We start from the raw sequence: 22590 nt of genomic DNA on the forward strand, positions 1-22590 counted from the left end.
CTTGTGAACTTTCCAATTCTATGGAAGTCCTCTATTTCTTGTACTAGGTCTTTTCCTCCTCCTGCACCACATTAATGATATTATTTATCACCTTTTTATGTTTTCTCTCTCTCCATTTTACTCGGTGTCTTATCCTCCTCCACACCAAATATCACCACACATCTCTTTTTGTCTACAGTTTCCCTCACCAATGTCTCATTTGATTTAATAACCTTCACCACTTTCTCAGCAATCTTCTCTTCTATGATCTGTTGATCTATAATTTCAGCAAGGCCCAAAGTTTTCTGTGTGACTCTTGTGTGTGTGTGTTTACCTAATTGTATTTACCTAATTGTAACATACGGAAAAGAGCTATGCTCGTGTTGTCCCGTCTCCATATCTATTAATGTCCAGCTTTTCTTAAAATCATGAATATTCCTTGCTTGACCACTTCCACGTCTAAACTATTCCATGCTTCCACCCTTCTATGAGGAAGCTATATTTTTCACATCTCTCCTATAAGTGGCCATTTTAGTTTTTTCCCATGCCCTCTCGACATTCTTCCATTCCACATACACAGATCTTCCCTATCCATTTTTCCATGCCAATCATCACTCTGTATATTGCTATCAGGTCTCCCCTTTCTCTTCTGTTTTCCAGGGTTGGAAGTTGCATTCTTTTCAGTCTGTCTTCATAAGTCAAATCTCTTAAGTCAGGCACCATTTTGTTGCAGCCCTCTGTACTTTCTCTAGTTTCCTTATGTGTTTCTTTAAGTTCGAGCCCACTGTATTGTTGCATATTCAAGCCTCGGTCTTATCATTGCAGTAATTATTTTCTTCATCATTTCTTCATCTAGATATCTGACGCCACTCTTATGTTCCTCAATAAGTTCAATACTTCTCCAATTATTTTGTTTATATGTCTCTCTGGCGATAGGTCATTGGTAATTGTCACCCCAAGGTCTTTTTCTTCATGACTGGTTTTATGTCTTCATTTCCTATCTTGTACATACTCCTGATTCTTCTTTCACTCTTGCCAAACTCTATTTTCTTGCATTTTGTCGTGTTGAACTCCATTTGCCATGTACAGCTCCATTTCCATATTCTGTCCAAGTCTTCCTGGAGTAGTTCGCAATCTTTGTCACATCTCACTTTTCTTAACAATTTTGCATCGTCTGCAAATAGGCTCACATAACTGGACACCCCATCCACCATGTCATTTATGTAGACTGCGAACATTACTGGTGCCAACACTGATCCCTGTGGAACTCCACTCTCCACCAATCCCCATTCTGATGGTCTGTCCTTAATTATTGTTCTCATTTCTCTTCCTACCAAAAGTCTTCCATCCATTTTAGTAAACTGCCATGCACTCCTCCTACCATTTCAAGTTTCCAGATCAGTCTCTGGTGTGGTACCTTATCAAAGGCCTTTTTTAAATCCAGATATATTCCATCAGCCCAACCATCTCTTTCCTGTATTACATCTATCACCCTCGAATAGTAACATATCAGGTTTGTCGTGCATGAACGCCCTTTCCTAAAACCAAATTGACACTCACAAAGTATGTCATTTTCTCCAAGAAGTCTGTCCATCTAGTCTTCACCACCCTCTCACACATCTTAGCTACCACACTTGTAAGTGACACTGGTCTATAGTTCAATGGGTCTCTCTTGTTACCTGATTTATAGATTGGGACAATGTTAGCTCTTTTCCAGTCTTGGGGCACTACGCCTTCCCTTAATGAGGCATCAATTACTTCACAAACTTTTTCTGCCAATTGCTCCCTGCATTCTCTTAAAATCCATCCTGATACCCCATCAGGTCCCACAGCTTTTCTCACTTCTAAACTCCCCATCATGTTCTTGATCTCCTCCACAGTTACTTGAAACTCCTTCATAATCCCTTTCTGTTCCATTACCAGTGGTTTGTCAAAAGCAGTCTCCTTTGTGAATACCTTCCAAAGCATCCATTCATAGCCTCTGCCATTTCCTGGGATCTTCACTGTATACTCCATTTACTTCTAAACTTTCAATACTTTCTCTATTTTTGATGTTGTTGTTCACATGTCTGTAAAAAGCCTTGGTTGGTCTTTACATTTATCAATTATATCCTTTTCTTGTTTCTTTCTTTCTTCTCTTCTAATCAACACATATTCATTTCTTGCTCTTTTGTAACTTTCCCACTGCTTAATCCGTCTTTTCCTTCTCCACCTCTTCCATGCATCCTCTTTTCTTGTTCTAGCCTTTTCACATCTATCGTTAAACCAGTCCTGCTTTCCAACTTCTCTATGTTGTCTTATTGGTACAAATTTTTCTCACCTTCTTTGTATATTTTATAAATTCCTTCCACTTTTCATTTGCTCCTTAGCACTCTTGAATTTCATCCAATTTGTCTCTTGAAAGAATTTCTTTAGGTTTCCAAAATCTGTCTTGGCATAATTCCATCTTCCCACTTTATATTCTTCATTTCTTCTAGATTTCTCTTCGTCTATCACCTTGAACTCCAAAACTGCATGATCACTCTTTGGTAAAGGGCACTCCACCCTCATCTCCTGTGTGTGTGTGTGTGTGTGTGTGTGTGTGTGTGTGTGTATTTACCTAGTTGTATTTACCTAGTTGTAGTTTTACAGGGCCTGGGCTTTATACTCGTGTGGTCCCGTCTCCATATCTACAATTATCCAATTTTTCTTTAAAACTATGTACACTCTTTGCTGATACCACTTCCTCACTCAAACTGTTCCAAGTCTCAACACATCTTTGCGGAAACTAAATTTTTAACATCTCTCAGACATCGTCCCTTCCTTAGTTTCTTACTATGCGATCTTGTGCTTCTAAAGTCATATTCTTCTCTCAGGATCAGTTTCTCATTATTCACTTCATCCATTCCGTTAATCAATTTATAAACTTGTATCAGATCCCTCTCTCTCTCTCTGCTCCAAGGTTGGTAGATCCATTGCCTTTAGTCTCTCCTCATATGCCATCCCTTTAAATTCTGGAACCATTCTTGTAGCCATTTTTGTAGTCTCTCTAATTTTCTTATGTGTTTCTTTTTATAGGGGAGTCCACACAACTCCTGCATATTCCAATCTAGGTCTTATTTTAGTACTTATCAATTTCTTCATCATTTCCTTGTCCATATAGTGAAATGCTACTCCAATATTCCTTAGCAAATTATACGTCTCTCTGAAAATTATAACAATATGGCTAACCGGTTGATTATTTTCTTCCATTGTCACTCCCAAGTCCTTTTCCTTTTTTACTTTTTCTAGTTCTACTCCATCTCCCATCTTATAGATTCCCACTGATCGTCTTTCACTTTTTCCCATTTCCATGACATGGCTTTTGTCCACATTGAATTCCATCTCCCATTTTTTGCTCCATTTCCAGATCTTGTTTTAGTCTTCCTGTAGTATTTCACAATTCTCTTTTTGTTTAATGACTCTGCACAGTTTCGCATCGTCCGCAAACAGATTTATGAAGCTGTTCACTCCCTCTGGCATGTCATTTATATATACGAGAAAAAGTATTGGTGCCAATACTGACCCCTGTGGCACTCCGCTGTCTACTGTTCTCCACTTGGACTTCATATCTTTAACTATCGTCCTTATTTCTCTCCCCCTTAAGTAATTCTTCATCCATCTCAATGTGCTTCCTTTTAAGCCACCCTTCTCCTCTAACTTCCATAGTAATCTTTCATGTGGCACTTTATCAAAAGCCTTTTTTAGATCTAAATAAATGTGTGTGTGTGTGTGTGTGTGTGTTGCGGAGTCCTGTTATCTGCGTGGGTGGTCCAGCTGGTGTACGCTCGACGCCAGTGACGTGATTGGCTGGCGTATGATGTTGGAGGCCTTCCTTTCTTTTTGTTTCCCTTTATCAGACATCAATAAATGTTTTATGTTATGAAATGTGTTTTGTATTATACTTAAAATTATTTTATAAAGTGTGACATAAGTATTGTGGACTTTATACATATTATGTGGGGTACAGTACAGTACAATCACTCAAACTTCTCAGTATATGTGGAAGGTGGAATAGCCTAAGTAAAATAGTGAAATCACCTACACAAATACAAGTTGACAAGTAGGAAAAGAGCAATCATCACATATGGTCCGCCATAATGGCTGGAAAGGCCCATGCCACTCCCCCCATAGTCTGGTAAATCTTCAAGAAAAAAAAAAAGCCTACATAAATTTTGTGTGGTGTGGTGAGGAAGTACACAGTGGACTGGTGGTAGTAGCAATCCCTGTAAGATGTTATGACAGTACTACAAAGAAATATAGCAAGTTGGGGTTAGTTTAGTGGGGTTTACATAGTACCCTCAAGATTTTAATCTTACTTTCAGCCTTACTATCTTACAATCCGGAAAATCCTAGAATCCGGAATGCCTGAAACCCCATGACTTCCGGATTTCAGGACTTTTACTGTAATGACTTAAATTAAACTGCCTAAATGTTTAACTTCATAATTTTACTTTCATTAAACCTTTCACTGTACTATGATGCACTCTCGCTTTGTTTATTTTCAATGGAAGTTCAAGTCAGGGGTCAAATTTGTTATAATTGGTTCGCTTAACGAAAATTCGCTTAACGAACGTTTTCTTAGGAACATAACCCGTTCGTTAAGGGGGGTTGCCTGTATGTAGAAATTAATACGAAACAAGAAAATGATAGAGTAAGTTTAGATCAAGATAGCTATATAAAATATGTTCATTAACTGGAAATAAGTCAAAGGAAGAGTCAAATGAAAGACATCCAAGTAAATGAAGAAATACACCTGCATAGATAAGTTCTGGAACACCTCAGTTGGATAGGAACATAGACGTTTATTAAGTAATAAGTCAAAGGAAGAGTCAAATGAAAGACATCCAAGTAAATGAAGAAATACACCTGCATAGATAAGTTCTGGGACACCTCAGTTGGATAGGAACATAGACGTTTATTAAGTATAAGGTTTGGAAGGTGTACTGCAAGAGATGTAATGGAGACAAAGTTATAAAAATAAAGTGAAAACAGACCAAATAAGTTTTTTTCATTCTTAACTGGGAATGTGAATCTAGAATGTTACAGTGATGCAAATCTTAATAATTGTGGTTCTCAAGGTGGATTTATCATCTTTTTGGTGAATGAGAATGGCAAAAGATGACCTGTGATGTGGAAATCTAAGAAAATAAAGAGAATAGTGAAGTCAACGCTGGCAACTGAAATACTGGCACTTCTTGATGTAGCTGAAAGTGCATACTATACAAAAGAAAAGCAATGAAGACATTGGAATAGGAAAGGAGGTGCCTACAAAATGCTTCATAGATAACAATTCATACACTGATGCCTTGAGATCAATTAAAAAGGAGGAGGACAAAAATCTGAGAATTAACATCACCTGCTTAAGAGATATGTTATCGAAACAAAAAAATCATATCAGCAGAATTAATTTCTTCACGTAAACAAGTGGTTAATTGCCTGACCAAAAGCGGGCATCAAATGTAACTTTAATTGAAGCAGTAACAAGGGGAGAAAAAAAGGAATTTTGTTATAATAAGTATGGGCCACATTTCTGTTTAGTAAACTCTTTGTTATACATATGTACATATATGTGTATGTATGTATATGTTAGTATGTCATACAAACATGTGTAAATAAGGGTGCTGTTAGAAAAAGGAAACTTGATCAAGATCAAGATTAAGGAATTGATGTGGGTTGGTTGGCAGCTTTGAGTGGAACAGTCAGTAGCAGAGCAGTGGCTGGCTGAGAGCTGATTTTTGGGAGTGCTGTTGTCTGGTTTGGTGGTAAATTATTAAGAAGAAGAGGTAATGTACTTGCATAGTGTGTCTAGTTCATTCGATTGCTGATGATGTGTTTTGCTGTTGGGTCGAGAAGTCCATGGTTGCTTAGATTGTTGATGGCAATGACATGTGTACTCGCTAGCTTTTGTCACTACCGGGCAAGATAAACAATCTGATTTACTATGTGTACTTTTCTGTGATCGATGTATTGTATAGATGGGATATTGTTGGTCTGTGTTAAGTATATAAGTCAAATAACAGATACATCTTTTGTTTCCTCCAAGCTACATTTTTGCCTTTCTTGGCTTCTGCACATCTGGCATTGTAGCAATTTAATTCGTTCTTCCTTACTTTATAGAAAATGAACTTCTGCACCCCATCATTGTATTTTTCCAGAAATTGCCAGCGTGTTTAAAACAAAAGAGACTAATTGGCTGGAGACAAATTGTGAAAAAATGTGGTTATGGTATAGTAAACTTTCTTACCACACATACGCTCAGTAATGTTAAAAGTCTGTACTTCAGATCTGCACAATTTGATGCAATATCTGGTGTCTGCTCTCTACTCTATATTGTTCACAGGTTCATTACACAAGGTCACAAGAAATTCATGGAACAGCTAATGAAATCCACACAATGATATCAATTGGCAGATAGCTTAGCTCCATAGCATGCATATCTTCATACTGCTATCTGCTGGTGTGTTATGAAACTACTAATTGTCTTGAAACTTCCTGATGTTTCATGTGAACTGGAACTCAAACATTTACATGGCTGGACAACTGATATAATGTTAAGGGAAATAAAAAAAATGAGATAACAGATACTAGATCCTTTAACTAGAACACAAATGGATTAGTTTTTCTTACACTCACTTGTTCAGCTTGTGTATCAGGAGGCAGTGATTCCAACATCTGGGTGAAGGTCTTGAGGTCTGGTGTGATTTTGTCTCTCTTCATCTGCATTAGAATATTACTTGGGCCACCAAGAAATGCCAGCCTGACAGATGAAGAGTAAAAATTATAGGTACAAAGTAACTTGGTGTTACTCCTTTATATGAATATTTTTCTCGTTTGATAAATTTCAACCTTTGGGGTGTATCTCTCTCACTCAGTAACTCAGTACATGGCCAGGCATGAAGAGGGGTCATGCATCATTTAGCTCTCAATTTTTCAAAAATAATTATATCCTTACATGCATGAATTTGATGAGAATCACAATCAGAAATTTCAGGAAAAGAAGACAACTAGAAACAAATGTTTAATTGCAGACATTTGTGGCTGACAGCTTGACCTTGAACCCTCGCTTCACCTCCGTTACGCATGTTATCTCCCACTCCTAGACCCTCCCCTCACTCCATGTCTCACTGCCATGCTTCTCTGTCTATATCACAAGACTGCTATGATCTTTTCAAGTACTGTTTTTTTTTCACTTTCTTCATCATCAAAACTATACATCACATAACTCTCACAATAACACTATCACAAAAGACAGAAGTATAAAGCTGGACAAGATGAGTAATAATTACTTCACAGTATCATTATCTCACTTCAACACACTAACAAGTCAGAGTGTCCAGTTCAGTCATAAAACGGCAGATTGTCGTAATGCTGCTGATGGCTTCTTCCAAACCCTCATCACAAAAAGTTTGGGAGAATCGACCAAAATTAATTGACAATTTTTTTTTTTTATTTCCTCTACACGGATGGACACGTGTCTGCCGACCTCTTCCGTAAAACAAGCCCTAATTGGTTTGTGACTGATCTCCTACCCTGTCCTCACCTGCTCTCTTCCTCTAAAGACACAAGGGGAAGGAAAGGAGGCGACACATGCAGTAAGGATTAACACCTCTCTCTCTCTCTCTCTCTCTCTCTTTCTGCGCGTATTTACCTAGTCGCATTGTACAGGGTTTGAGCACGGCTCGTAGTGTCCTGTCTTCAAATCTCCATTCTCCATTTATCTGATTTTTTCTTAAAGCTATGCACATTATGTGCTGCAACAACTTCATCATTCAAAGCATTCCACTTTTCCACCATTCTATGTGAAAACTGCATTCTCCAATATCCTTCACTTACTGCTCTCAGTGCCAGGGACTTGCTGTCACTGGCACTGAGAGAGCTGGCTAAGAGTTATGTGTTGGTCCTAATGGCTCTGGTACCAGGAATGACAACTGCTCTTTCCTTCTGAATCTTGCAAGATCCAGAAGGTTGAGAATTGCAGGTTCTTGGTATCAGAGACCAGCACTGCACCACTGGACTTGGTATAGCAATACCAGAGGGGTAGCGAAGGAGATAGACCATATCCTTGTTAGTACTCGTTGGAGGATCCTCCAGAACTGCAGGGTTTTTTGGAGTGCTGAGTTCTTTGCAACTGATCACAGACTTGTTGTTGCTACACTCAAGCTACATGTCAAGTCCAGAAAGCCTCCAAGACGTGACCACACTGTGTTTCATCTTGAGAAACTGAAGGACTTGACATGTGGCCAGGAGTATGCAGTGACACTCCAATCGGTCTGGAGTGCTTGACACCATTGAGGACCCGGTAGAGCTATGGGATACCTTCAAATATGAGACTCTTGAGGTTGCCAAGGAATGCTTTGCCTTGGTAGAGACACTAGACAGTATTGAGGAGGGTTGGGCTGCCAGAGTTGCTGGGAACTACAAGCAGTACAGGTCTCTGTCACATAGGACTAGAGCTCTCCTGAGGAGAGACAAGAAGTATGTCAGGAGTCTCACTGAGGATGCAGTGTCATTTAAATGCTAATGACCTCCAACCTGCCTATCGAGCCCTGAAGAAACTCAGCTCCAAGTCTACATCTCAGGCAAGCGCTATCCAAACAGCAGTTGGCTGCCTTATATTGGATGCAGAGGGGCAGATGGCTCGTTGAGCAGCTGTTCACAGTGGATCCTCCAAGTGGACAGCTCCAAATGGTTATAGATGCTGGATGCTGATCCACTCATTGACGAAACTGCACCCTCCATTGATGATGTCAAAGAGGCTGTGGCAAAGTTGAAGGGTGGAAAGGCAGCTGGCATCTGTAACATCAGTGCAAAGCTTCTCAAAGTGGGAGGTGAGGCCATGATCCATGGATTGCATGCTGTTTTGACTGCTGTATGGCATTCAGGTATCATTCCCCTGACTGGAAAAAGAGGTTGGTCATCCCTATCTGGAAGGGGAAAGGAGACCATCAGGACTGCAACAACTACTGCGGTATAACACTGCTAAGCGTACCAGGCAAGGTGCTTGCCTATTTGCAGTCACCTGCTGAAACACCAGAGACCTGAACAATCTGGGTTCACACCCAGTAAGTCAGCAACTGACCAGATACTAGCACTTTCCATACTGATGGAGCGCTGACGTGTTTCAACAAAGGATGCTTATAGCCTTTGACGATCTCAAGAAGGCGTTTGATTCAGTGCATCGAGAGCCACTCTGTAACCTTCTGCATCTCCATGAGATTCCTGCAATGATCATTGGTCTATTAATTGGCCTCTACTCTGGGACTGTGAGTGCTGTGAAGAGTGGAGGGGGCATGTCCAGCTTCTTCCCTGTGAATACAGGAATGATGCAGGAATGTGTGCCTGCTCCATCACTTCAACATTTGCATGGAATAGGTACTAGGCAGAGCTGTAGAGCATCTGTTGGCAATACTGCTATTATAGATCTTGTTTTTCCCAATGATGCAATAATCTTTGCTGAGTCACTGGAGGTTCTGGTAATGGCTCTAGAGGCACTGCATAAGGAGGCAAAGCCCTTGGGACTCCAGGTTACCTGGTCCAAGACCAAGGTTCAGGTGTTTGGAGGCTTACTGAATGAAAACAGTACAGTCTGTCCATGTGTGTGGCGAGAACATTGAGATCTCGGAAAATTTCACATACCTTGGTAGTGTAGTGTAACGACAGTGGGCTGAGCCAGGAAGTTGCACGGTGAATTGGCCTGGCCCACGGCGTTATGGACTCGCTCAACACAAGTATTTGGCGTTGTCGGTACCTGTGCAGACGAACAAAGATTCGGATCTTCAAGTCGCTGGTGATCCCTGTCTTGCTCTGCGGTTGGGAGACATGGATGCTGTACACCTATCTGAAGAAGTGAACTGATGTCTTTAGTACTAGAAGCTTTTGCGGGATCATAGGGTGTCACAGGTATGACTTTGTGTCAAATCAGCAATTCCTCTGTGAGACTGAATTGAGGCCGATTACCAGCATAGTCCATCAAAGCCAATTATAACTACAGGGGATCCTCGTGATTCAACCGTTCGCAGTTCGAATTATCGCCAATTCGAACTCAGTTAATTAATACCCAATCTTCAAGGTTCGACCGACTGACTCACCAATTCGACATTCATATCTTGCGCGCCACCCCTCCGGTCAAAATTCGCCGTCACCCCAAATTCACTGCAAACCCGCCAGGCAGAAGTGTAAACGGATGCTAGCCTGTGTCGTCGCTTAAGGCGGCGCCACACTAGCACTTTTCCGTGAACTTTTCTATCAACTTTCTGAAGATTGTCAACTTTAGTCGACGTTGGTTGTCACACACAAGCTCGCTTCTGCCTTTGTCGCATTTGTCAACTGCAAACAAATATGGCAGCCCCTTCACCGCCAGCAAGCCGTTGCTATTTTGGGCCTTTAATGATCTCAATGAGAAACTCTTCAGACAGCTTTGTCCACTCATACACAACAGAGCTGCTCATCTAGGCCAGTTGTTCCTTGGAAGTTCTGCCTTGGAGCGTCGCAGTCCCAGAAAAATGTAAACAAACAAACAACTGAACTACTTTTCACTGTTAGGCTAGGACAAAAAAAATATATTACATACAAATATATTTACATCTACTTATTAAGATTCTATTGATTTGAGATTATAGCATCATTCCAATTAACAAGAAAATTGATTTTATAAAAGTGTTAATTAGAAACCATAGATCTTAATTTGACTAAAAATTGATGCTAGAGGAAAACATGCATTTCGTCTGACTCAAGACGATGGAAAGCCACCTCCAGCCCCAGCCTTAAGAAACACAATTTCCTGCCTTTCAAAGATAAATTTGAGCTTATAAGAAGGTGTAAGGCAGGTATAGCTCACAGTGTCATTGCACTGCAAATGGGTGTCCCTAGATCAACAGTATCAACAATTTGGAAGAACAGGGACAAGTACCTCGAGACTGCTGCAAGTGTTTTTATTTCCAAAAATGTACTGTACAGCACCTTACAATGTGTTTAATAAAAAAAGTCAGATATAAATGAAGCCTTCAATATTATTGATTTAGTCTAAGTTAGTGTTTTTTTAGAGGTTATAGTGATCTTTTGAGGGGTCTAGGCTAGAAGTTGGTCCCTATTCCCCCTAATTCTTAACCCGAAAACTGCTGTACGCCTTCTGGGTGGCTTGGCGGCAAACTGCTGTACGCCTTCTGGAAGCGCTCTTTTTAAACAGGCACCATAAACTTCCCGTGATTCGTATTTCTTTGAAATTATTTTTTGTGTTCTAATAACCTTTCTTTTAGTAATTTATATCCTTCTAATAAGAATTTGGTTATTTATATCATATTTATAAAGGAAAACAATGAAACACTATGTTTTTATTTTATTTAGTCAACATTGCATTCCTTTCATAGATATTAGAGATTGAGTCTCATGTATGGTAAGAGGAAGCTATAATGTAGTAGTATAGAAGTTGTTTTGTACAATAGAAAAGAGATAAAGCGAATAAGATTATGGAAACAAGACCATCTTCACTAGACGTTTGTAACACTGTCAGGCGTGTCGGCCCGCATCGCGTCATGAGACATGACTCATCGTCGCTCCTCTCTCTCTCTCTCTCTCTCTCTCTCTCTCTCTCTCTCTCTCTCACACACACACACACACACACACACACACACACAGATATATAGTATGATATGTATGTTATTGTGGCTTACACGGAACTAATATTTCGTTACTTTATTTATTGTGAACCAAGCAAAAGAGTAGTATTTTAGTTTCACTTATTTATTTTGAACAAAGTGTGAGAGAGAGAGAGAGAGAGAGAGAGAGAGAGAGAGAGAGAGAGAGAGAGAGAGAGAGAGAGAGAGAGAGAGAGAAAAAAATTGTAAAACAATAGGGGCTAGAACAATAACCAGTGCATATGCATTTTACTTGACCAATTTATCCATTCCATATGTATGTTGTTTACTCAATATACTTTGATGCCATTTACTTCATTTGCGATTCAAAATATTAGTGTCAGAATAATGGAAAGAATATTACTTATACGGAAATTGCCATTATAGAAATAAAATACTTTTGTTTTATCATTTATTTCTCTTGAAGCAAGCAAGAGAGAGAGAGAGAGAGAGAGAGAGAGAGAGAGAGAGAGAGAGAGAGAGAGAGAGAGAGAGAGAGAGAGAGAGAGAGAGAGAGAGAGAGAGAGAACATTCGTTGAAAACACTGTCCGTCGACGAACAGTGGCAATAAGCGGTCTGTGTGTATCCTCCCTGCCTCCTCCCCCTACCTCCCCCCTCCCATCCCGCTCTCCACAATGCCTCCAGATCCTGCCAGAAATCCATTTTTGTGGCGAAAAATACTTAGAAATATGGTAGCTACAGTAAATTTTGAGTTACAGAATTGTGAAATGAAGTATCTGTGACACATCTTTATAAAGTATATATCTTTCAGTGAAAGTCAATCGTTCGCTGATTTAGCCGCACCAGGAGACACCCTCTGAATGTGAATGCCGCAGTTTACGGGTTAAGTATCTTATGGGAAAAATTGCTTTACGATTCGAATAAATGCTGATTCGACCGATGAAAAACTGCCCTAACCCCGTCGAATTGTGAGGATCCCCTGTACATAGGCAAGGGACACGCTACCCAGAAGCCAATCCTGCATATTGAGTTGTCTCCAAAAGGGATAACCCCACACAGAGGAGGCCAATAGGACGTCCACAGAACTCATGGTTGTGGCAAGTTGATACCTTTTGCTGGGAGTTACTTGGTATGGGACAGGAGCCTACATGGAGACTCATGAAGTGTGACTGCTTGGAGTGGTGCCATAGGGTATGCACGGCAACGTACCCCTCGGAGTATGCCCCATTGATTGATTGACTGCCTCTTCCTGATCTTCTTTCCATGTCCCCTTGTCTTTCCAGCTTCTTCTGTCACCAGCACCAGATCTTGCTTGTCTATCTTTTCAATGCCATTAACTATTTTATACATTGTTATTAGGTACCCTCTTTCTCTTCTATCTTGTAAGGTTGGCAGTCCCATTTCCTGAAGCCTTTCTTCATATGTTAGGTCCTTTAGCTTTGGCACCATCTTTGTAACTAACCTCTGGATCCATTCTAATTTTCTTATATAATTTTTCAAGCTTGGTAACCACACCATTGCTGCATATTCCAACTGTAGATGTACCATACTCGTAATAATTTTTTTCCTCATATCTTTATCCAGGTACTGAAATGCCACCCTAATATTAGTCAACATTTTATGGGTGCTCCAAATATTTTACTCAAGTGTTTTTCGGGGCTCAGAGTTTCTTGTATAACAACTCCCAGATATTTTTCTTCTTTAGTCTTCATTATTTCTTCCTCTCCCATCAAATAGTTGCATACTGGTCTTCTCGTACTCTCTCCTAATTCCATTACATGGCATTTCTTAGCATTGAATTCAAACTTCCACTTCTTACTCCACTCATAAATTTTGTCTATATCTTCCTGCAGTAGCAAACAGTCTTCTTAGGTCTTATGTACTCTTAACAATTTTGTATCATCAGCAAATAAATTAATATAGCTGGTCACTCCATACTATATGTCATTTACATATACCTTAAACATAATAGGAGAAAACACTGACCCATGTGGCACTCCACTTGATATTTTACTTCAGGATGAGTATGTATCTCTCATCACAGTTCTCATCTCTCTCCTTCAAGTAATCCCTTATCCAATGTAATATTATTCCTCTCAATCCTCCTACGTTCTTCAATTTCCAAAATAGTTTGTTGAGAGGGACTTTATAAAAAACCTTTTTTATGTCCAGGTACAGTGTCCACCCATCCATCTCTGCTTTCCAGTCCTTTCACTACTCTTGAGTAGAAACTTAATAAATTTGACACAAATGACCTACCTGTCCTGAAACCAAATTTTCTGTTTGATAAAACTTGTTTTTTCTTCCAGATAATTCACCCATTTTCTTTGATAATAATTTCACATATCTTCCCCACAACACTTCTAAGTGACACCGGTCTATAATTTAATGGCTCAATTGACCTTCCTCCTTTGAATATTGGGATTATGTTGGCTCTCTTCCATTCCAGTGGTATTCTCCCTTACTTTAATGAACTTGTAATCATTTCCCAAATTGGTTCTAAGAATTGATCTTTACATTCCTTTAGTGCCCAGCTTGACACACCATCTGGTCCCATTGCTTTTCTGACATCCAAATTTTCTAGTAGTCTTTCAATTTCTTGTTTGTGCACTATGATTTCTTGCAAACCTTGACAATGCAATGTCCTATCTGGTTCTGCAAAATCCTCTTCTTCAGTGAAAACAGTCTTGAAACTCTCACTCATTATTTGATGCATGAAACTCTCACTCATTATTTGATGCATTTCCTTGGTATGTCCGCTCTTCTTAAATATTTATCTACTGCTTCTTTATTTTTCATCTTATCATTTATATACTTGTAGAAAAGCTTGGGTTCATCATAATTTTTCTGCACCACATCTTTCTCAAAGTTTCTTTTTTCCTCTCACCTTACTCTAAAATATTCAATTTCTACATTTTTATACTGCCATCTGTTGCTTTCATTTCTCTGCTTTTTGAGTTTCTTCCAAGCTTTATCTTTTCTCTCTTAGCTTCTATACATCTGCCATTGTACCAGGCTTGTATACTCTTCCTTACTCTATAGATTGGTACGCATTTCCTCACTCCTTCATTATACTTCTGTAGGAATAGTTCATATTTCGGAGGAGTTAGTGTAAGGATATGGGTGTCAGCTTTGTGGATGTATGGGATAGGTTCTATGGACGAAGGGATTTGTATGCTAGGGATGGTGTGCATCTAAATAGGAAGGGTGTGGATGTGCTGAGTGGATGTCTGGAGGGGGGAGTTGGGATGGAGTGTAGGGGGTGAGGTAGCAAATGTATTCCAGAAGAAAGATGTTAGACATAAATTAGATAGGATAAACAGAGATAGTGAAAAGATTAAGAAGGATTTCCAGGTGCAAATAGGAGAGAATAAGATTAGGATTCCAAATAAGGAGACAGCATCTAGGAAGGTAGCAGGACTTAAATGTTTTTATGTAAATGCCAGGAGTCTTAGGAACAAGAAGGATGAGTTATCTAGTTATATAGTTGAGGAGGACTTAGATGTTGTATGTGTCACAGAGGCATGGGTAAATGAGGAAAAGTTTAGGGAAAATAGGAAAGAATATGAAGTAGATGCATACATTGGTAGGATAGGTGGAGGTGTAGTTATTTATGTAAAAAAATCCTTCATTTCCAGTCAGGTTAATGGTATTAAGGTAGATAACAGAGTAGAGTCCTTATGGCTGGATGTTAGAGTAAACAAAAGTAAGGTTATTAGAGTAGGAGCTTTTTATAGACCACCTAACCAGTCAGCAGATGTAGACAACCTTATGGTAGATGAGATAAATAGGGGACAATTATCTTAGGAGATTTTAATCTTAAGTCAGTAAACTGGGAGAGGATGGTAGGACATGCTAGTGAAAATAAGTTTATGGAAAGTTTTCAGGATAACTATTTAGTGCAGATGGTAGATAAACCTACTAGGGGGAGGAAGGTTTTAGACATAGTACTAACAAATATTGAGCATTGTTTAAAGGAAGTTGAGGTAGGAGAGACTTTAGCAAACAGTGACCATCATATAATTAGATTTATCATTAATTCCAGTAGGGATAATATAGTGAATAAGACTAGAGTCCCAAACTATCAGAAAGGCAATTATGGTAGGTTACATCAGTTATTAGGAGAGGTAAACTGGGAAGATAGTTTTGGAAACAAAACTGCACAGGAGATGTGGGATATCTTTAAGGTTGTAGTAAAGGGTATAGTGATGCAGTGTATCCCTTACAAAGATATAAGGCAGAGAAACAGGAAGCCATTATGGTGGACTCACGAGATAGGTAGACAGATCAGAGAGAAGAAGAGGGGATATAGAGAGTTGCAGAAAAGTGGGGAAGATGTAGATTTGATTAGGTACAGACAGGTCAGGGATGATTTGAGTAAGGTTATAAAAAAGTAAAAGGCAGGCAGAGATAAAACTAGCTAGAGCTGGGAGTAAAGATCCCAAAAATTATATAGTTATTACAAGGTCAGTGATAAAAGAAATAAGGATAGGATTGGACCACTCAGAAAAGATGGTGTAGTAGTGGATCAAAATGAAGACATAGTAGAATTATTGAATGAACAATTTTCTTCAGTATTTACTAGGGAAAGAATAGGAAATCCTGTTACAAACAGTGCGACGAGTAGTTTAAGAGCTTTAGAAAATATTGATATAAAACCGGGAATTATTAGGAAATTTATTCTTGAACTAGACGATAGGAAAGCTAGTGGTCCTGATGAGCTACATGCCAGAGTACTTAGGGAGGGTGTAGACAGTATTTCTGAAGCACTTAAGTTAATCTTTGAAAGATCACTTAGGTTTGCTGAGATACCCCAGGACTGGAAGTTAGCTAATGTTACACCAATATTTAAAAAAGGTAGGAAGGATGATGCAAATAATTATAGACCGATCAGTTTAACTAGTATAGTATGTAAGATACTAGAGAAAATCATTAAGGGTAGTATTTGGGAGCATTTAAATGAGAATAGATTAATTAGAGATACCCAACATGGCTTTAGATCAGGGAGGTCCTGTCTTACAAATTTGCTAGATATCTTAGAATATATTACCAAGGAGTTAGATGATGGAAATAGCATAGATGTTATATATCTAGATTTTAGCAAGGCGTTTGATAAGGTACCGCATAGGAGGCTAGTGTACAAATTGAGACTACATGGGATAGGGGTAGGTTAGTTGATTGGATTAGTGAATGGCTTTCTGATAGGAAACAGAGAGTAGTATTAAATGGGGCAATGTCTGAGTGGAAGGAAGTGGTTAGTGGGGTACCCCAAGGATCAGTGCTAGGACCTCTTCTTTTCTTGGTGTACATTAACGATTTAGATATAGGAATTAGTAGCAAAGTATCAAAGTTTGCAGATGATACTAAGATAGCATGTGCAGTACAGGGTGAAAAGGACAATTACAGAATACAACGAGACCTGGACAGGCTGATAGCATGGGCAGACAGGTGGCAGATGGAGTTTAATTCTGAAAAGTGTCAGGTTATGCATTTAGGTAAAGACAACACAAACTTTAGCTATGAGATGGAGGGATGTTGGCTAGAGGCAGTAGAGGAGGAAAGGATTTAGGAGTAGTGATAGACAGGACTATGAAATTTTCAAAGCAATGTTTAGAAGCAAGAAATAGGGCAAATAGGATCCTGGGTTTTATAAATAGAAATGTTAGTTATAAAAGTAAGGAAGTGGTGCGGAGCTTATATAATACCTATGTTAGGCCCCATTTAGAGTATTGCATACAGGCCTGGTCACCCCATTATAGGCAGGATATCAACATGTTAGAAGCAGTTCAGAGAAGAGCAACTAGGATGATACCAGCATTAAAGTGCCTGGAGTATAGAGATAGATTAAAGGAATTAAACATGTTTTCATTTGAGAGGAGATGTATAACGGGATATGATAGAGTTATTTAACATGTTCTCAGATACAAACTACATAGATGCGAGATTTTTCTTTACCTTAGAGGAGGAAGTAGGACTAGAAATCATGGCAGGAAGATTAGAAAGCAAGGCTGCAGGTTAGATATAAGAAAATATTTCTTTAGTCATAGGGTGGTAGACTTCTGGAATGCATTGCCAGAGACGGTTGTAAATAGCACTAGTTTGACAATGTTTAAAAACAGATTAGATAAGCACTTAAATTTATTAGATTTATAATTATGTATAGCGCTGCATGATAGCTTTTATAAGAAATTTACTATAGTTAAACAAGACATGATCCCCATGTATGGGGATCACAGATTGTAGAGGAATTCGCTGCAGGACTTAGCCCTGTTAATGGGCCAAATATTTAGAATTAGTATATAATGTACTGTGTACTTGTAAGTGTATCTTTAAGTACTGATAACGAGGTCGCTGTGCGACTGATGCCGGATAACCTAGATGAGCCCTGGTGGCCCTTTGTTATCCTATTATTTATGTTATGTTATGTTATGTTATCAAGCCAGTTGGCCCAGAAAGAGTCATTCTAAATTTAAAATACCTTAATTTTCATGTACCTTACTTACATTTTAAGATGGATACATTGAAGGATGTCATACCTTTAATTTACCTTAACTGTTTCTTTGTTACAGTGGATATTAAGGATGCTTTTTACTCCATTTATGTTAGGCCTGAGGACAGGAAATGGCTACAGTTTATGTGGAAGGGCCGTTATTACAGATTTACTTGCCTCCCGCAGGGATTATCTTCAGCCCCTTGCATTTTTACAGCAGGGGTTATCTTCAGCCCCTCGCATTTTTACAAAGTTAATGAAACCTGTCCCTTCCCACCTGCGATCCCTTGGGATGGTCGTGTTATGTTATTTGGATGACTGTCTTTCATTGCTTCATCAGTTGAGAGTTTACAGGCTCAGGTCAGCTATGCCTTGTATTTCTTTGATTCCATGGGTCTCACTGTCAACGTGTGGAAGTCGGTTCTGGAGCCTACAAAGAAGGTTACGTTCCTTGGTGTGGTGTTGGACTCTATCACCATGACTACCACCTTAACATCTCATAGGAAGGAGCTCATCAAGGAACAAGGCTTTTACGGGACTTATCATCTTTTATTGGTTTGACAGTGGCCTATGCACCTGCAGTAGAGTTAGCTCCTCTCTGTTACAGGTATCTGGAGTTGATTCGAGACCAGGGTCTCGCCCGGTCCTGTGGTGATTTTGACAAGTTTATTACTTTGGATTGTCATGCCCAACATTTGGTCGCTTGGTGGGTGGCCAATATAGACTTTCAGGAGAAGTCTCTCCTCTCTTCTTCCCCAGATTGTGAGTTGTTTACAGATGCCTGTCTGACTGGTTGGGGCGCTTCAATGGGACATGTCACAACTGGAGGTCACTGGGCCCAGAAGGAGCTGGATCATATAAACCTCCTAGAGTTGAAGGCCATTCTGTTGGGCTTGCAGTGCCTGTATAGGGACAGGTCTGGCTCCCATATTCGACTCCGTTCTGACAACACTACTGCAGTTGCTTGTATAGATCATTGTGGCAGTACAAGACCTAATCTTCATGCCCTTACAGTGCAGATTTATGAGTGGGCTGCATCTAGGAATATTACCCTGTCAGCACAGTATATACAGTGTTTGTACAATGTAACAGCTGACGTAGAGTCCAGAGTTAGTAGGTTGGATTGCTTAAATGCTCAATTGCCTGCCTATGTCTCCTGGAAGCCAGACCCATATGCTATGTGCACTAATGCCTTCACCTTGGATTGGGGTGGTAAGAGCTTATATGCATTTCCACCTTTCAGCATTGTCTCCAGAGTTCTCCGGAAACAACAGGACGACAAAGCGACAGCTCTGATGATTCTTCCACTCTGGCCGACACAAGTGTGGTTTCCAACGGCCCTTCAGTTGTTGGCAGCTGATCCAGTTTTGCTTCCACACTGTCCTCTGTTTCTCCCTCAACAACCAACTCTAACACACCCTCGAGCTCGGAGGTTGGTTTTGACAGCGATGGTGCTCTCCGGGCAGCATTCATGCGTCGTGGCCTTTTGCAGGAGGTTGCCCAGTTTTTCCTTCGTTCCTGGAGAGCTAGTACTAGGGCACAATATAGGCCACATATTAGCAGCTGGTTGTTGTTTTGCCTCCGAAGGGAAACTGATCCGTTTCAGCCACCTGTGAGTATCCTATTGGATCACCTTTTGTTACAATATCAACGCAGCACAGGTCGGGCATACAGCTCCATGAATACAATCCGTTTGGCCATCTCTGCTATTGCTACTATTGATGGTCATCCTGCAGGACAACATCCGTTAGTCTCTTGGTTTATGAAGGCAGTTTTCTTAGAGAGTACCTTTTCTTCCATGCTCCCATACAACTTGGGATCCTCAGGTAGTGTTGGATTATATCTGTGGTCTTGGCCTTACTGTGGACTTGTCTCTTCTTCAGTTGTCAAGGAAACTAGTTATTCTTATGCTTTTGTTGTCAGGCCACTGCAGCCAGACCTTACATTTACTAGATCTTAGAAACATGTCTGTCACAGAGTCTTGGGTTGTTTTTGTGATTGGAGACTTATTAAAAACTTCTGGTCCTGGGATCCACATGTCAGGCTTGTTTTTTTATGCCTACCCATATGACAGCTGCTTGTGTGTTGCTGACACCATCAAGCATTATCTAGATGGGACTAGCTCCATCCGTGGGTCACTTACGGGTTTTTTCCTGACTACACGACCTCTGGTTCGGTTGGCCTCCTGGGATCCATTGTGTTGTTGGGTGAGAGACGTGATGGGAGCATTGACATTACTGTCTTCTCTCCCTATTCTACTAGATCAGCCTCTTCCAGTAAGGCAGCCCGGATGTTGCCTCTTGCTACAGTAGTCTCCACCTTTGGATGGGCGAGGGAGTCTACTTTTACCCAACACTATGGGAAGCCTCTTTCTTGCCCAGCAGGTCCAGTTTGCTAGGGCAGTTTTGTCGCAATGCATTTGTTCTTTTCTCATGTTAAATTTTGTAAGGGTTTGTGACCCCCTTCTTAGGTTTGCAAAGTGGGGAAAGAATTTTTTTTCTGTAAGTTTTCTGGGATTCAGTCCCATAATGTTCAAGAAATTTATACATACAATATATGTACTTGGTTGTGGCATAAAACTTAGGGACAAAAATTGTTCTGTACCCTGTGGAAGGTTCTTGGGATTTTTTGTTATACTGTCCTGAAATACATATGATGGGTCTTATGTTTGCTATTTTGGTAATTTCCTTACCAACGTTCTGAGTATTGCTTTTCGTTTTTTCCCTGGAATTTTGTATTTTAGTAGGTTTGAGGAACCTCTCTAAAGCTCTTGTTGGCTACCGCTGTGACGTCAGTTGAAATTCGTGACGTGAAATTGTAAGATTAAATGACTACTTACCAAGTATGAAGTTTGATCGTAATTTCACGAACATTCAACGACGTCACAGTGGTGTACAACGCCCTCCCTCCCTACCCTGTCTGTTTTGTGATCCTCACTATAGGGCGAAGGGTCCTTGCGGTAATTTGTAACTGCTTCCTCAAGCCTCCTCTCTAAAGTGACTGACGGTAGAATGGTAGTTTGGCATCTCGTTATACACCACTGTGAAGTCGTTGAATGTTCGTGAAATTACGATCAAACTTTATACTTGGTAAGTACTCGTTTAATCTTACAATTTTTTTCCTTTCTTCTGTCGTGATTGTTACTCCCATAACTTCCGCCATACCATCCCCATAGTGCACTTCCTCTACACTATATTATCATGAACCAATATCAGCATTCCTCATCCCCCTTTTTCCTTTTTGTCTCTTCTCCAATTTTTATATACCTCTTCCTTAAAGTTAACATGGACCTCCTCCTTTAACTTTCTTTCTACTATGCAGATTGCATCGAGTCTTATCTCTTTCAAGTAGTCTCTAACCTCCAACACACTGGACAGCAACCCATCTATATTTGTATAAGTGACTCTTAATTTCTTGCCTCTTTCATGTGTGTGTGTATTTACCTAGTTGTATTGTACAGGGTTCGAGCGGGGTTCATAGTGTCCTGTCTCCATGTCTCCATTTAACCAAATTTTCCTTAAAGTTATGCACATTATGTGCTGTAACAACTTCATTATTCAATGCATTCCACTTCACAATTCTGTGCAGAAAACTGTATTTTTCAATATCCTTCACACACTGCCTCATCCTGATCTTCTTTGCATGACCTCTTGTCCTTCTATCTTCTTCTGTCACCAGCACCAGGTCTTCCTTGTCTATCTTTTCAATGTCATTGACTATCTTATACATTGTTATTAGGTCTCCTCGTTCTTCATATGTTAGGTCCTTTAGTTCTGGCACCATCTTTGTAGCAATTTCCTGTATCTGTTCTAATCTTCTTGTATCTTTTTTTAGAGCTTGGAGACCGCACCACAGTTGCATATTCCAGCTTTGGACATATCATGCTTCTGATGATTTTTTTTTTTTTCATCATATGCTTTTCCATGAATTGAAATGCTCCTCTTATATTAGTCAACATTTTTTCATGATAATCCAAATATCTTGCTTATGTGTTTTTCAGGGTTCAGATTTTCCTACATAATTACTCCCAGGTCTTTTTCCTCTTTAGTCTTCATTATTTGTTCCTCTCCCATCAGATAGTTCCATACCGGTCTTCTTTTGCTCTTTCCTAGTTCCATAACGTGACATTTTTTGGCATTGAACTCCAATTTCCACTTCTTACTCCACTCATAGATCCTGTTTATATCTTCCTGTAAAAGCAAACAGTCCTCCTGGGTTTTGATAACTCTTAGCAGCTTTGACCCTTGTGGCACTCTGCTTGGTATTTTACCGTAAGATGAGTATGTATCTCTGATCACAGTTCTCATCTCCTTGTCCTTCAAATAATCCCTTGTCCATTCTAATAAAGTTCCTCACAGAGTTCCTATGTTCTCTAGTTTCCAAAGTAGTCTTCCATGAGGGACTTTATCAAAAGCCTTTTTTATGTCCAGGTAGGTTATACTGTGTCCACCATCCATCTCTGCTTTCCAGTCTTTCTATTACTCTTAAGTAGAAGCTTAATAAGTT

At 39.8% G+C, this 22590-nt stretch overlaps 1 protein-coding gene across 12 annotated transcripts in view; it reads right to left on the reverse strand.

Annotated features, from left to right (window-relative positions):
- LOC123511333 (pentatricopeptide repeat-containing protein 1, mitochondrial-like) overlaps positions 1-22590 on the reverse strand; it is a 358287-nt gene that overhangs the window by 76357 nt on the left and 259340 nt on the right. For 7 of the 12 annotated variants that reach the window (XR_006676759.1, XR_006676758.1, XR_006676761.1 and 4 more), the window contains exon 7: positions 6628-6757. Coding sequence is in view for 8 of the 12 variants with exons in the window: in XM_045267131.1 (XP_045123066.1) it covers positions 6628-6757 (130 nt within the window). In the remaining 4 variants the exon portion in view is untranslated. The remainder of the gene's footprint in view (positions 1-6627; positions 6758-22590) is intronic. The other 5 variants (XR_006676760.1, XM_045267133.1, XM_045267132.1 and 2 more) reach the window with 1 other exon arrangement.

The sequence above is a fragment of the Portunus trituberculatus genome, chromosome 31 (genome assembly GCF_017591435.1).
Source record: "Portunus trituberculatus isolate SZX2019 chromosome 31, ASM1759143v1, whole genome shotgun sequence".
NCBI lineage: Eukaryota > Metazoa > Arthropoda > Malacostraca > Decapoda > Portunidae > Portunus > Portunus trituberculatus.